The sequence below is a fragment of the Arvicola amphibius genome, chromosome 3, assembly GCF_903992535.2.
Source record: "Arvicola amphibius chromosome 3, mArvAmp1.2, whole genome shotgun sequence".
NCBI lineage: Eukaryota > Metazoa > Chordata > Mammalia > Rodentia > Cricetidae > Arvicola > Arvicola amphibius.
The window spans coordinates 52,201,899-52,218,605 of NC_052049.1; the positions used below are offsets into that span (position 1 = coordinate 52,201,899).

At 46.0% G+C, this 16,707-nt stretch overlaps 1 protein-coding gene across 1 annotated transcript; it reads left to right on the plus strand.

The window, feature by feature from the left end:
- The first annotated feature begins 1,931 nt into the window (after positions 1 to 1,931).
- Positions 1,932 to 14,456, plus strand: F2rl1 (F2R like trypsin receptor 1). Its single transcript, XM_038323800.1, has 2 exons — positions 1,932 to 2,089; positions 12,445 to 14,456. Exons 1-2 carry the CDS (start codon positions 2,008 to 2,010, stop codon positions 13,548 to 13,550), a joined length of 1,188 nt encoding a protein of 395 aa, XP_038179728.1. The 5' UTR covers positions 1,932 to 2,007; the 3' UTR covers positions 13,551 to 14,456.
- The last annotated feature ends 2,251 nt before the right edge of the window (positions 14,457 to 16,707 follow it).

Sequence of the window (16,707 nt, forward strand, 5' to 3'; positions counted from 1 at the left end):
TCCAGAGAGGAAACATTTTATTTTCATGGCCTATTATGGGCCACTTGCTTTTCTTCCTACGTTTGTGTGAGCCCCTCGGGGCAGGGGAAGGCAGAAAGAACAGTCAGAAGAGTATCTATCCATTGAGAGTGTTGAGTAAGTGTGACCGAGACCTTTCATCAGACAGAGACTCCATTCTGCACGCTTACAGGAAGGACTACAGTGGTAACCATTCGGGTTATGACTGTGCCGATATTAATAACTGTCACTGGTGACTGCCTCATTCAAGACTCCCGAGAGGATATGTGGAGTCAGTCTCACCCTTCACTCTGGCGTGGAATCAATCCCTCTGCAACAAGGCAGGTGGATGGCCTGAAACCCGGGACAAATGGCTAAGTAGGGCCTTTCTGCTAACCCTGTGATAATCTCAGGGAGCTGTCAAGGACTGCAGCTGGCTCTTCCCACACTGAACTGAAATCGCCCTCCCCACTTTGTACTCTCTCAGATCCTCTTCTTCACTGGAATTCTTCCAGTGTCTTCTCCGTTATTTAAACCGCAGTTGAAGTGAACAACAGAAAGCTTTGGCTTATGTTAGCTTATTTTTCACTTCTTTTTGAGATACCGTCTCGCTAAGCCCAGCTAGCCTCCAGCTCTTTATGCTTCTGCCTCCATCTCTGGGGTGCTGAGATTACAGGCTTGAGCCACGACGCCTAGCTTTTGTTCTCCCATTTAAAGAGGAAATTTAGAGCAAAGCATCTCTAACATGGTGAAGGCATGTGTACCTAACTCCACTACTTCTCCTTCCCCGATGTGTGTCCCTGTGGTAGGGATCAACCCGAGTCCACGCGCACGACATGCTAAGCACATGCCCTACTAATGAGCTACACCCCCAACCCAAACTTTATATATTTCTTTGGATTATGGTATTACACGCGGGAGAGACCTGTGTGGAATCAGGTATAGAGCAATGGTTTGTGAAAATCATGGCAGTCCTAGTCTTGAGCTTGAATGTGAAGGCCATTTACAAACCGTGCTTATGAACTGTGCAACTTGAGGCAACCAACTTTCCAAGATCCATTTCCTGCTCTGTAAAATGGGAAGATGGATGGGAGTGGGCATAGGCTGCTGTGGACCTTAGGCAAGCTAGCGTTACCGAGCCATTAGCAGTTAGTACTGAAGTGCCTGTTTCACCCACGTTCCACACGCTAGCTCATACATCCAGGTTTGTTCAAGGACACTGGTCAACAGGCTTCCTACCCCTTTGAATGACGTCCACAGCAGTCTGCCTTGCCTCTGCTCATCCAAAGTCACGTTAGCTGAGCTGGTGGCACAGGCTGTCAATTAGGAGGTTGAGGCAGGAGAATCGCCACAAGTTCGAGGTCAGGCGCGTGAGGGAGAAGGAGAAGGCTTTCGCAAAAAAAAAAAAAAAAAAAAAAAAAAAAAGCCGAACCAAGAGGAGAATCAATAAAACAACAAAAAACAAAAACCTCTTGCACTTCAGTTCCCGCAATGCCCATTACACCACGAAGCCTTCCATACCAATTACTGAAGGCAAAGGCAGTGAGTTTAGGTTTTCTAACATTCACGAGAGGTGGGCGAGGATGACCTCACTGGTTCTCTGAAATAATTAAAGGTTAAAGGTCCTTTGGACGTCGCCCAGGCTCTAAGAACCCCGGGTCCCAACCTTCCTGTCATTTGCATTCCAATGTAGCCACCTCACCAGTCCAGCCCCACCCGCAGGCGACTCTGGCAGCCTAGTGGACGCGGGCCAGCAGACCAGAGAGGCAAGCAGGCAGACCGTGCTGCACCAGGTGGCCCGGGGTGGGGCCAGCGGAAAACGCTCCGAGGGGGCGTGCCCGAGGCGTGGCCTCCTGTGGGCGTGGCCTCCCGCAGGTGCGTCCAGGGGCTTCGGTTTCACTGAAACGAATCCCGCTCTGGGGAAAGCTCAGTGTTTCCCGGGTTAGGGGAAGGGGACCCGGAGTTCCGAGTTTGGAACCAGTGGCGCCCGACGTCAGGGCTGCTGCGAGGATGCGAAGGCTAAGCCTGGCGTGGCTCCTGGGAGGCGTCATCCTTCTGGCGGCCTCGGTCTCCTGCAACCGGACCTTCCAAGGTGAGGACCTTGCACCGGGAGGGCTTAGGCGGCGGAGGGACGCTCTTGGTTCGTGCCAGGCGCGCACTTCTCCGCGCACCCCTAGACTCTCTCAGTGGCTTTGATGGGAGTCCCTGACCAATCAGCTGGGACACCCGGGAAGTGTCTCCAAGGACGTACTAGAGACAACCATGATCTGAGCACTTCCAATTTCTACCTGTCGGTGTGGTTCGGGGAGGCAAGGAAGGAGCGCCTTCGTCTTTGGGGTGCCCTGAAGATTCAGCCTCCCTTTCCTCGGGTGGTTTCTTTGCTAACACTGAGTCATTAAGAACTTTTCGTGGACCCTATGAACTACCTCCGGTATGGTCCTATTGGACCTTGGATTATAGCAAGTTTACGGCACAAGGCCGGGTGGAGTAGTGAGTGGGAGCCCTGGGAAGTTCCCACTTCGCGTTTTGTACTCGCGTTTGTACCCAGTGAACCCTTTCCTTGGGGGTCGAACCACAGTGTTCAAGATCCACTCGGGGCCGTAGCTCCTGGCATCTAGGTGGATGCGCTGGGTAAGGAACTCAGGCAGTTTGGGTGTCACGTGGTGGTTGAAGGGGAACTTTCAGGGCTCCCACATTTGCCTAGGTGACGTTCTGGCCTACAGATTTCGAGACCTTCCCGCCACCTGGAGCACACATTGGCAGTCACCCAGATCTAGCGCTGAGGCTGCCAAGTCCTAGGAACAGAACTGCGGGAGAGCGGTCCAGGGCGGTGCCTTAGGACCGCCGGGTTGGGCGGGTGGTACTGCTCCAGGTGAGCTCGAACTGGCACCTCTATAAGTCGAGGAAGCCGACGCAGTCCGTGGGGTGGGGTGGGGTGGGGTGGGGGCGTTTGCAGCCGGCGGTAGAGCCTTTGTGCTGCAAATAAGACCTGGTGTTTTCATTTCCCCCGCTAAACTTGCGGAGGTCTTGTAAAAGGCCGTTTCTCACTTTTTACCCTCCCGTGAAGCCGTTACTGAAGAGCGGCTAGCCCCCTGTCCGTTTGCCTGCCATTTAAAGTTAGAAATTTAAAATTCAGGGACAAAGGCTAGTGTGTGCAACTTAAAAAAAAAAAAAAGAAAAGTGGTTGGAACTGATTAAATACGTTTATGATTCACACAGAATAGGAATAATACTCTGATTATTTAGCTCTCTTTGTTTACAGAGTGAGGGGGTTGGGAAGGGAAAGGTTCCTGGCATATACTGTGAACTTGATTTAACAACAACAACAACAACAACAACAACAACAACAACAATAATAATAATAATAAACCGGTTACTTGTTAACCCGAGCTATTTAATATCCCACTTTGGTTTTCCTCTCTGCACACTTAACGCTCCCATAGCTGGCAACTGTCCTTAAAAGTTAGTCTAGTAACAGAAACTTTATGTACAGGGAGTTTTTCTCCCAATTGAGATTAATTTTGGTTAGGGACACGGGGCATCTTGAAAGCTTTTCCAGCGAGTTACTGGACATCTTCGCTCACGCCCTTCTGGGCTGGTCTTTCCGTGTGTTCCGTGATTAAAGAGCAGATCGGATTTGGTTTTCTTCACCTCCAAAAGATTGCTTCACGGAAACGGTTCCAACTTAAAATCACCTCATTTTTGCAGGTGGGGGGGCACTGAATTCCTGAATTGACAGTGTGACATTTAAGTCAACTTCTCTCCAACCCAGTCACTACTGTCTGCCCCCCCACCCCGCCCCCATCTCCACATTTATTTGGTTTTTTGATTTCTGTTATGCTGGGCTTTGCACCAACTAGGACTTGAGACACTTCCCATGACATGGGCAATCCATTTCAGTTTTACTGACTGTTGTTGTTTGTGGGTTTTTGCTTTGTACCCTTTCTTTTTCTTTTTCTTTCTTTGAGACAGACTCACTGTGTGTCTGTGTCTCCTGAATGATGGCATTACATGCACCACCATGCACAGATAACATTTTCCTAGTTTAATTTTTTTAAAAAATATGTGCATTGGTGGTTTTGCCTGCGTTCATATTTTTCGTGAGGGTGTCGGATGTCCTGGGACTGGAGTTACGAAGTTGTGAACCACCATGTTAGTGCTGGGAATTGAACCTGGGTCCTCTGAAAGAGCAGCCAGTGTTCTTAATTACTGAGCCAACTCCAGCTCCTGACATCCTTTTCTTTTTTTAATTATAAAAGTAATATGTGGGGGCTGGAGAGATGGGTTGGTCCCAGCACCCACATGGCAGCTTACAACTGTCTCTAATCCCAGTTCCAAGGGATCCGACATCCTCACACAGACAAATGTGCACATAAAATAAGAATAAAAATGTAAAAAAAAAGAATAAAAAAGGTAATACGTGGTCACTTTAAAGGAAAAATAGAAAGATGAGAATGAAAGAGGAGAAATTTAACAAAATCATCCTAAACATTGGTACTTAAAATAACCACTACTAACATTTGATTCCTATTTCCCCATGCTTTTGTGCATGAGAAATACATAAATACCCAGTCCCTGAATATAGAAAGTATTGTACAAGAATGGGGTTTTATTATGTTAAGGTCAATAACACATTTTTAATGGCTTTGAAACATAAGCATATGCACCCCCCCCCATGTAACACACTGTTTATCAGGTGCTAAACCTAGGGCCTCCTCTGTGTTAGCAAAGCACTTTGTCACTGAGCTAGAACCTCAGCCCTAATTTTACAGTTTATTTTGAGGCAAGGTCTCCCTCAAATTGCCCAAACTCTCCTTGAATTCACTAGGTAACCCAGGCAGGTCTGGAACTTTGGGTTCTACTTTATCTTGAGTAGCCGCAACTATAGCCCAGCCCCTGCAAACCTGGCTTCATCTTAGTAAATCTGTGTTTTGTGAATAGGCGCACACAGGAGATGTAGGATGGAAAGAACTTGTGGAGATGAAGGTGGAGCTGGGCCTTCAGGTTGCTCTCCTTTGCGTTCCTCGTGTTACTAATTAACCTTGGAAGCTCCTGTCTCTGGAAGTCTGTATTTGACTTCCTTATGGTTTTATTATCTGGAAAAATGTCGAGGAAAACAGTTCATTCTTGGGGGGGGGGGGGAACAGTTTAGCTCTGCCACTGAAATCTTTTCTTTTTCAGCCTGTGCTCCCAAGAGCTGGTAGCAAAAGAACTCTGGAGCTCAGGGCTTGGGAGAGGGTTAAAGCATCACCACTATGTCCCCTACAAGATGAAGTCCTTTGAGCAGCAGAAGGACCATCCTGCAGCAACTGTTTCTATTTGTGGTTCGATAATAAATCTATTTGTGGTCAGAAGACAGACTTTGGTCCATACTTTGGCAGGAGAGTTGTAGCGCTCATAAATGATTGAATCTTTTGATACCCAGATGATCATTTTTGTTCTACCACGGTAAACAATAGTTCAGTACAGGTTCTCCCCAGCACAGACAGTGTGAGACAGATGCCTCAAGTAAGTGGCAGCTCAGAAGACAGGCGGATTTTAACTTCTGATACATTTGCCAAATTACTTTAAAAAAGATTGTGTCCGTTTGCGCTCTGTGTGGCTGAACACCTAAAACAGAAAGGTGACAGTGTATGGCCCTTCCTCAGTCATTCTATTCCAAGGAGACAGACATTTTTTATAGCTTGGTGAGAGATTCCTAGATTTAAGATTTTGTAAATAAATATACATTAGGATCTGATAGTAGACCTGCTTCCTGTTTGTCTGCCGTGGGGGCCGGGTGTTGTCTTGAGCATTGGCTGTATGTTTTCGTATGTTTAGCAGGACCTGTTGATTGTCGCCCTGGAAATAAAGCTACCCTCAGAGCCAGGTACCCTGTATGTGTCCCCATTCACACTCAGTGACAGTCTGCTCAGTTCTGAAATGCTGTGCCCGTTTTACAGCTAGACCCTGGGATCCCAGCAGTTTGGTGTACAGTACAGGATGGCAGAGCCTGTGCCTCACTTTGAACAGTATCATGGAACGTCGTAGTATGAACAACTGTTGCCGTTTGTTTGTTTGTTTGTTTTGCTACAAGATCTGCTGTGTAGCTCAGACTAGCCTGGAACTCACGATCTGTCTCAGATTCTTTAGTGCTGAGTTTAAAGGTGGGACTCCCAGCTCTACTTTGTGTGTGTGTGGCGGGGGCTGGGGAGACTGGTTGGAAACCAAGCCTTATCCATGCTAGGCGAACACGTCACTACTGAGGGGGGCATCCCTAGCCTTAGAATCTTATTTCTGAGTTGGATTTTGGGATAATTTAAAAAATGATGCCTTCTCCTCCTCCTCCTTTTTTCTTCATCTCCCCTCCCCCTTTTAAAAATAGTATTTACTTTTAGCCTAAGTAGTATTTCTTTTTTTTTAATAATGTCTTTCCTTGTTCCTCTTTTCTCTTTGTTTTAGCATTCTTATTTAATGTGATTTTTGGTCCCTTTTTACGTGAACTTCACTGACCTGCTACACATTTGGTTATAAGAGACCGTTTAACCCTTTGGTAGTAGACCCTTAGTAGTAAATCCATTCAATGCCAGCTATTATTAACCCTTGCCTAAATGTGTTTCATCTCTGTCTTCGCCACTTCCCAGCCCATCTCTCTGTGTTATTTTTATAGCTCTCTTAGCTTTTCTACGTCAAACAATTTGCATAATACACAACCAGCCTGTATAAAGATAGAGTTCCGTGACTTTGGGTAGACTTATAACCATCACTGTGATCATTTTGATTACCAGTAAGAAGCACCTCTGCTTGCCAAGTGCTGGGACAAGAAGCATGCATGACAATGTCTGGTTTCAATACTTCATCTTTCTATTTGTTGCTAAATACCATTCCATTATGTGGAGAGTCTTCTTTTGTTCATCTGTTCTTCTGTTGATGGACACTTTGGTTGTTTCCATGTAGGGCTGTTATGAATAACGCGGCTTTGCATGGCTGTGTGCAAGTTTCTGTGTGGCTATGTTATCCTTTTGCTTGGGTATTGTCTCAGTTGATCTTCATTGTCAGCTTGACTGGATTAGAATCACCACAGAAACACACCTCTGGGTGTATCTACGAGGGTGTTTCCAGAACAGTTTTAGTTGAGTGCGAAAGGTCCATCCTGAATGTGCCCGGCACCGTTCCATGAGCTGGAGCCCCAGTCTGAATGCACAAGAGAAGCAGGCAGATCCCAGACTTTACCTCTTCTGCACCTTCCTGATAGACGCAGTGTGAGGACCTGCCTCATATTCCTGCCGTGGGCCAAAATAAACACTTCCTCCCTCAGTTAGATACTGCCAACCCTAGCAACAAGAAAACCAAGGCTTGTGAGGACACAGCCAGAGCTGGCAACCTGCAGCCTGAAAGAGGGCCCTCACCAGAGCCTAACCCTGCTGGGGCTCCCGTCTGTGATTTCCACACTCCACAACCATGAGGAGCACATATGTTGTGTTTAAGTCATTCTCTTTCTCCCTCTCTCTGTCTTTCATTACATTCTTCTCTCTGTCTGTGTTTATATCTCCCGCTCCCCCCAGTGTGTGTGTGTGTGTGCGCGTGCGTGCGTGTGTATGAACATGTCAAGGTACATGGGAACAGGAGACAGGAGACAACTTGTGGGACTTGTTTCTCTCAAGCATGTGCATTTTGGGGTTGGGAGTCAGCTGGGCAGCCTTTACTCATGGAGCCTTCTTGCTGCCCCTACTTGCTCATTCCTTATCTCTTTGTTACATCTGCCCAGATGTACTCTGATCCTGATGAGGTCAGAGTCCACTCCAGCGAGGCTTCTTCAGTGTGTAATGACCTCTTGTGACACTAGTAGCTATAAACAGGCAATGTCTAGGCTTAGACTCCCTCATTTCTAGAGAACATTATGTAACTTTCTTTGGGAACTGAAGAAAACTGAGCGTCCTTATGAGAACTCTGAAATCTCAGCCACTGCCTCCAGAAGCTCAGGTGTGTTGCTTTGAATGAGACTGTCCCCCAAAGGCTCAGATATTTGAAACCAGTTCCCTAGTTGGTGGCACTGTTTAGGGAGGTGTGTGACGTGTGTGTGTGTGTGTGTGTGTGTGTGTGTGTGTGTGTGTCTGTGTCTGTGTGTGACGTGTATGTTGCTGTAGGAAACATGTTCTGTGGGGCAGGCTTTGTGATTAAAAGTCTCTGCCACTTTCAGTTTTCCCTTCCTGCTTCCTGCTTGTGTTTGAAGACGTGAGCTCCCAGTTTCCTGTTCCTTACTGCCTTACCTGTAGCTTCATGGCCTTGGCTGTGGTGTTCTATCAGAGCAACAGAAAATGGACCATTTACACCCATGGAATTAGTGCCTGTGGGGCTGTTTCTGGCCGAGATGCCTTGTGGATGAGTGGGGTCCCTAGGCTGCTGCTCACAGGGCCCAGCTGTGCTACACACCACCCTCCGGGCAGCTGTGAAGGATTCACAAGATTCTTTTACATCTCTAAATGGCTTGCAGAATATGTTGACCCTAATACAGGTGACTATGTGAATTAGTGAAAAAGGAGCTCATTTTTTAAAAAGCAACTTTTAATATTAAATTAAAAATTTTAGAAATTCTGTTTGAAAAGGTATGTGGGGGGGGTGGAGTCCATGCAGATTGGGTTGATCTCTATGGGTGCCAACATGTGGTATTAGTTAGGGGTAGTGGGGCATAGTGAGTAAAACCATGGATTCTAGTAATGAGCTAACTAACTCTAAAGTGTTATCTCCTTACCTAACAACTGTTCAACTTTTGGACATTTCTCAGCTCACTGATCTTTGCTTTTCTGTCTCTATCTGTAAAATGAGGACATAATGGTGCTACTTGCCTTGTCTGGTTTGTTGTGACTGCGATACAGGTTCCATGCACCTAGCACAGTGCTGACAGCAACACCAGACCCATGTATTAGTACTAACATGTATGATGACCGCTGTGGTCCTGTAATTCTTTGTGGTTGTATGTGTGACCTTTGGCACTCATGGTTCCAGTCCAAGGTTCTGTAGAAATGAGTAGAGGAGCCGTGGCTCTGGATCCCCCTCAGTTCTCCTGGGGAGATAGTCAGAGACCAGGTATCCAAACTCAGGCTTAGGAAGTTACACTGGGCCTCATGCCCAGGCCTCATGAGGCCCCACAGTGCATGATAAGCAAGCAATTTACCAATTGAACTACATCCCCACCTCCTAAGGAATAATTGTTTTAGTTTTTAATTGATCAGTTAATTAGAGACAGGATCTCTATGTAGACCCGGCTGACCTCAAAACCACAGAGGTCCACCTGCCTCTGTCTCCCAGATGCTGAGGTTAAAGGCTTGTGCCTCTATGCCCAGCTTTGTTTTAATTTTTTAAAGTGCTCTTTTTGGAAAGCTATAGAAGAAAATTGAAACGATAGAAATATATTTATGTTGAATGAATTTATTCTCCCAAGGCCACCATAATGAACAGTGGCAGAGAACAACAAGTTCATTCTCTTGGCTCTGACGTGGAGAGGTCTGGCATGGAGATGGTTGGGGAAGAGAGTCTTCCCATACCATCTCAGTGGCTGCTGCCAGTTTTGGTGTCCCTTGGCTTGTTCCATAACGTTATTCCAGTCTCTGCTTCTATTGCCACCGTTTTTCTGTGGTGTTTTCTCCTTTTCTCTCCTGAACTTCCTTCTGACTTCTCTTTTGTTTTGTTTTGTTTTTTGAGACAGGGTTTCTCTGTGTAACCCAAACTGTCCTGGAGTTCTCTTTAGTAGACCAGGCTGGCCTCAAACTCACAGAGATCCGCCTGCCTCTGCCTTCTGAGTGCTGGGATTAGAGGGGTGTGTCACCACCACCTGGCCTTTTTCCCTTTCTTTTTTTTTTCTTTTTTTTCTTTTCTTTTTTTTAACGTTTTTTATTTTATGTGCATTGGTGTTTTGATTGCATCTATGTCTGTGTGAGGGTGTCGGGTCCCCTGGAACTGGAACCACAGACAGTTGTGAGCTACCATGTGAGTATTGGGAAACAAATCCGAATCCTCTGGAGGAGCAGTCAGTGCTCCCAACTGCTGAGCCATTTCTCCAGCCCCCTCCTTCTACCATCTTAAAAGACCATTGTCACTGGGTCAAGGGCCTGATTGAGTAATCCAGGATGATGTTCTTTTTTCTTCTTCTTTTCTTTTCTTTCTTTTTTTATTTTTATTGATTGATATTTTCGAGACAGGGTTTCATCTGTAGCTATGGAGCCTGTCCTGAAACTAGTTCTTGTAGACCAGGCTGGCCTCAAACTCACAGAGATCTGCCTGCCTCTGCCTTCTGAGTGCTGAGATTAAAGGCGTGCACCACCACTGGCCCGCACAGGATAACGTTCTTAAGATTGTTTGTTAAGGCTGCAAAGCTCCTTGTCTACTGGGTGTTAGGACATGAACTTCCTTCTTTTGGGCTCGTGATACCTCCATTTTTTCTACAGTAAGTAGCAAATGAACCTGTAACATCCAACACTCCTCCACTTCCCTTCACTGATAGTCATACCTAGAGAAACCTTCCAAGTGAGCTGTCCTGTAGAACCTGAGTCTGGCGTTGGAAAAGCATCAGGCGATAGTTGAGCCCACATGAAATTAGGGAAAGTCAGGAGAGGTCTTTCTTTATGGGTACATGAACAAGAAACAGGTGTTTCCAGGGTAGGGGCCTCAGGCTCTTCATTAAAGTAAAATTCTTTAGTGCCCTCGCCTTCTCCTCCATGTCAATGAGTGCATACAGGTTGAAGCAGGATGAAGAACGGGCACACCAGCCATTGTTGGTGGGTTTGGTTCTGTTGTTCCTTGCTTTTGATGGGCACTCACTATTGTTCAAGCTAAAACAATCCATCCACCTCTGGTGTGGGAGGTCCTTCTGTCTATGTGTTGCTTTTATTGGTTAATGAATAAAGAAACTATCTTGACCTGTGATATGGCAAAAGAACAGAGTTAGGCGGGGAAAACTAAAGTGAATGCTGGGAGAAAGGAGGCGGGGTCAGAGGGAAGCCATGTAGCCCCCCTGGAATTGGACGGAACTTTACCTGGTAAGCCATAACCGCATGGCGATACACAGATTACTGGAAATGGGTTGAATTCAGATCTGAGAGTTAGCTGGAAGGAAGCTAGAGCTAATGGGCCAAGGAGTGATTTTAAATAATATAGTTTCTGTGTGATTATTTCGGGGCTGAGCAGTTGGGAACGAACAAGCGGCCTCCTCCTACACACCTCAGCTTTCTCAGTTGCTGAGACTATGAGCATGCGTTTTCACACCCAGGGCTATCTGTGGTTCTGAATGTTTAAGCCATACCATAGGGGAAGCGTCCTGAGTTAAAACCTGCTGTTACATGCTTGAGAAATCAGAGCATACATTGTCGTTGGTACAGTGATACTCAAAGGCTTGCCTGCCAACTGAGTTCTGTGGGAGGGTGTTTATAGAGCCAGCACAGAGGTAGGGAATTCCTACCCACTATAGTAGTGTATTTCTTGTGGGTGGACAAGCAGCTGCCCCATGATCCTGAAATTTCCCTAGGCTGGTCTCTGGGACAGGGCATGGCTGTCCGTCAGGCTGGATTCTGGCTTACGGCCAGAGTAGGCTAGAAGGGCACTACAGAAAGGGAACAGAGGCAGGGCTTCTGTCTTGCTAGAACCGTGGCTTTCAACCTATGGGTTGTGACCTGATTGGGGGTCACACTCTTCCATAGGGGTCACATATCAGATATCCTGTATATCAGATATTTACATTGCAATTCATAACAGTAGCAAAATTACCATTATGAAGTAGCAATGAAGATTTTATGGTTGGGGTTATCACAACATGAAGAACTGTATTAAAGGGTCGCAGCATTAGGAAGGTTGCGCTGCACTCGAGACTCCAAAAGAGTTACACACAATTCTAGGCTGATTTTTTTAAAAAAAACTAACTGACCCATCAAAGACTCTATGGGTGTATGATTAAATAACAGAACTAATGAGTGTAGCTATTTTTTTTGTGTGGTTTTTCGAGACAGGGTTTCCCTGTAGTTTCTAGAGCCTGTCCTGGAACTAGCTCTTGTAGACCAGGCTGGCCTCGAACTCAGAGATCCGCCTGCTTCTGCCTCTCGAGTGCTGGGATTAAAGGCGTGCGCCACCACCGCCCGGTGAGTGTAGCTATTTTTTAAAACATAAATTGAATTATCGTCAGCCTTAAGATTCCAAGAAGTCAGTGTTCTACATGCAGCCCCAAACTCCCACAGTTTTAAAAAAAAGTCTCATCTCTGGGCCTGAAGATGCAGCTTAGGGGTGGAATACTTGCCTAGCATGCACAAGAATTAGAATTCAATTGCTGCCCTGCCCAGTACCGTCACTCAAAGAAAATATTATTCATAATCCTCTAGTTGCATCTGTCTGTGTTTGTCTGAAAATTTTCATTGAAGCAAAGCAGCCCTGTTGTTGGACCATTTATCCCTGTGTTGACCCTGCTCTGCTTTCTCTGTCTAGGACCCAATAGTAAAGGAAGAAGTTTAATCGGCAGATTGAACACCCCCCCTCCAGACTCTAGGAAAGGGGTTACAGTAGAGCCCGGCTTTTCCATTGATGAGTTCTCCACATCCGTCCTCACTGGGAAGCTGACTACTGTCTTTCTTCCGGTCATCTACATCATTGTATTTGTGATTGGTTTGCCCAGCAATGGCATGGCCCTCTGGGTTTTTCTTTTCCGGACCAAGAAAAAACACCCTGCTGTGATATACATGGCCAATCTGGCTCTGGCCGACCTCCTCTCTGTCATCTGGTTCCCCCTGAAGATTGCCTACCACCTGCATGGCAACAACTGGACCTATGGGGATGCCCTTTGCAAGGTGCTGATTGGCTTTTTCTATGGCAACATGTACTGCTCCATCCTCTTCATGACTTGCCTCAGCGTGCAGAGGTACTGGGTGATAGTAAACCCCATGGGACACTCCAGGAAGAGGGCAAACATTGCCGTTGGTCTCTCCCTGGCAATCTGGCTCCTGATTTTTCTGGTCACCATCCCCTTGTATGTCATGGACCAGACCGTCTATATTCCAGCCCTGAACATCACCACCTGCCATGATGTGCTACCTGAGGAGGTATTGGTGGGGGACATGTTCAATTACTTCCTCTCCCTGGCCATTGGAGTCTTTCTGTTCCCAGCCTTACTTACTGCCTCTGCCTACGTACTCATGATCAAAACCCTCCGTTCTTCCGCCATGGATGAGCACTCAGAGAAGAAAAGGCGGAGGGCTATCCGACTCATCATCACTGTCCTGGCCATGTACTTCATCTGCTTCGCTCCTAGCAACCTCCTGCTGGTCGTGCACTATTTCCTCATTAAAAGCCGGGGCCAGAGCCACGTCTACGCCCTGTACCTGGTCGCCCTCTGCCTCTCGACCCTCAACAGCTGCATCGACCCCTTTGTCTACTACTTTGTATCCCAAGATTTCAGGGATCAGGCAAAAAACGCGCTCCTCTGTCGAAGCGTCCGCACCGTCAACCGCATGCAAGTCTCCCTCACCTCCAGCAAGTTCTCCAGGAAATCCAGCTCTTACGCTTCTAGTTCAACCAGCGTTAAAACCTCCTATTGAGCGGCATCTGAGGATGGCGAGCCTGCTTCATGGTGCGTGTGCGAGGGGCGGGGATGCCGTGACATGGGGCTGTTGTTTTCTAACCATGCTGGTCTCAGCACTGACCACAAGCATGGGTGCCAGTATCAGAATTCTGCTCCTCTGATGGATGTCCCGGAAACTCAACGACCCGAGAGAAAACTACTTTGTGGGAGTGATGAAATCCAGCTACACCCAGGAGTTAAACCCGGCAAGAAGACTAAGTTTCTACCTGAAACAATTTCTTCTCCATCTGGGGCCGGAGACCCTCATACAGCTCCAGGCTGGTTGACTGACTTTTCCCATGCAATGTGGAGACTGTGACTGAGTTCTAACCCGCCACAGTGAGCTTGCTCTGAACAGCAGAATCCAGATGTCCAGTGGTTACATTCTTGCTTCATTTCATCAGAGCCCCCGAGGATCTTGTTCAGCATGCAGGTCCCTCAGCTTCAGTAACCAGAGCTCAGATAGGAGGTGGCGGCCGTGATATCTACAAACCTTAGTGATGTTTACCTGCACAGAACCATGGAGCCGAGTGCTGCTTCTGCTCACTGGGGCAGTGATGTTTGAAAAGAAAAACCAATATTTGCCTGTTGGTTTATTGAAATTTTCAGTTCCTTTATTATTCCTTTGTAGCTTTGTATGTCTTATTAGTCAAGAAAAAGAGAATGAGGATAGTAAACATGTAAATACAAATTTTGTATAATTTTTTTTACTTACATCATTGTGGGTAATGGAATATTTTACAAATAGCATTGACCACGTAGTATTTTTTTAAGTCACTTTTAAAAATTGTATCATGCGAACAGTTTTCATGATAACGCCTCATCATAGCCTCAGTTCCTCTCCTGCTCAATCATGTTCACTCCCCCCACACCTCCTTTTCCTTCTGACCACCCCCACTCCACCCCCTGCTGCTTAACACCTCCCCCCCTCTGCTTTCAGGTACCATTTAGTATTTTTTTTTTTTTAAAAAAAACTATTGTTGGATTATTTAATATCCGTTTTGGCCACTTGTTATCAAATATGGAATTAAAGTCTGCACTTTTGCCTGGAAAAGAGCACAGACAAGAGGCAACAACCATTGCAGCGGTACATGACTCCAGACTTACTCTATGGACTGGTTGTGTTTGTGGCTTTAAAAATTATTTTGTTGTGTGACTGATTTATAAATAAGACATGGACTTTTTAAAAAAAACTTTTCAGCTGTGTGTTTATTTGTGTGAAGGAGGGATAAGGAGAAGAAGGGAAGAAGGGGAGATCCTGCCATTCTAGACATGGTATACTGCTCAAAGCTCACACATATACAAACACCTTTTAAAAATTAATTAATTAATTAATTAATTAATTTACTTTTTACAGTTGTTCTTTTGAGAAAGGGTTTCTCTGTGTAGCCCTGGCTATCCTAGAACTCACTCTGTAGGCCAGGTCACCTGCCTCTGCCTCCCAATGCTGGGATTAAATGCCATCACCGCCCACATTTTTTTAAAATGCATCCCTTGGGGTCTAAACCTGGCCTCACACTCTTTTTTAAATAAATGTAAAAACATGTTGCTCTACAATGCCGACTTTTCATTCATTAGTATGCTTTAATTTTTTGCCATGTAATTCTACAACTTGGCCTCCATTTTTAAAGGTTATAGACCCTTTAATAGTCCAGACATATCACAGTGTATATAGTCATTTCCCTACTGGCTGACCCCTTGAATTATGCTAGCCCATGTTATTTTTTTCATTTTGACTATTTCAACATTATTATACTTTACATCTGTGTAGAGATATTATTGAGATTCACTTTACTTTTATTGAGACCCAGTTTCACTATATAAACCTGGAACTTTCTTATGTAAACCAGGTTGTCCCCTTAAAACTCAGATCTAGCTAGCCTCTGCCTCTGGGAGCTGGGGTTAAAGGTGGGCACCACCACTGCTAGGCAGCTTTGCTTCTTTTGCCCTTGAGAAGCAGCTTGGAAGCTTCTGGTCTTGAATTAGACCCTTGGTTGGAGATAGAAGGCACCGTGCCTTGAGCAGAGACACCTTGGATGTGGCCGTCTTTGGTTTTGTGGGCAGCACTGGTTTGTAGGAAGGATTAGAGTCTTAACTGAGAATGAACATGTTGTACTCCCCTGCTTTATTTGCTAAAAGGGGCCCTTCATTTGAAACCAAATGTGAACTTGTTTTGCTGTTCAGGCAAAAACGCGAGGTTGACTTTGCTGAAGTAATTTTCCTGAACATTTCCTTGTATTATTTTAGTTATTTGTAGCAGGAGTTTTGAAGTTGTAATTAATTTCCTCGCTATCAAGACATCTCATAAACCCCGGGGCTATAATCTCATTTGCATGCATACTTCAGTGATTACAGCTTTATTTCAGAAACTTTTACCCTTTGAGAGGTTCTGGAAAGAACTAGAATATATTAGACTCAAGGGTAGTCATTGTTAGCCTTTGAGTTTTGCTGGAGAGCTTGCTGTCTTTTAGAAGTGAAGTTCTAGCTGGGCGTGATGGTACTCAGCTTTAATCCCAGAACTCGGGAGGCAGAGGCAGGAGGATCTCTGAGAGTTCCAGGCCAGCCTGATCTACAAAGAGAGTTCCAAGAGAGCTAAGGCTACACACAGAGAAACCCTGTCTCAAAAACCAAAAACCAAACAAACAAAAAAGAAGTGAAATTCTAGAGTCTATCTGAGTGGAAGGCAGGTATCCAGTGCCCTCTTGAACCCCAGGTCTAAAGAGGAAAGATCCTAGAGATGGGGAGTCAAGGCCCTCCACGTCGCTCAAGCTTCAAGACTTCAAAGAAATGGCTGTTACATACTTTTGTATAAAGTGGGGTCCCTGGGTGCACACCTAAGAAACGCTATTGACGAGGGTAGTGCAGAGGCTTCTGTGCTTTGGCTCTGAGCTACGCATGTCTCTCCCTGCTGGCAAATCTGGATTATTTCCATGTCTTTTTTTTTTTCTACTGGAGAGAGTATGACCGTGACCAGAGTGGTGGGGTACCTTCTGCAAAAACCACAGACGGAGCCTGCAGGCTCCCGCCAGAGCTCCAGGCTAGCCATCATCACTCAGCAGCCAGGTGCATGGGTTATTCATCCCACAAACATGATGGCATCAACACATTATTAACTGCAAGCGATTAAGTCAGAG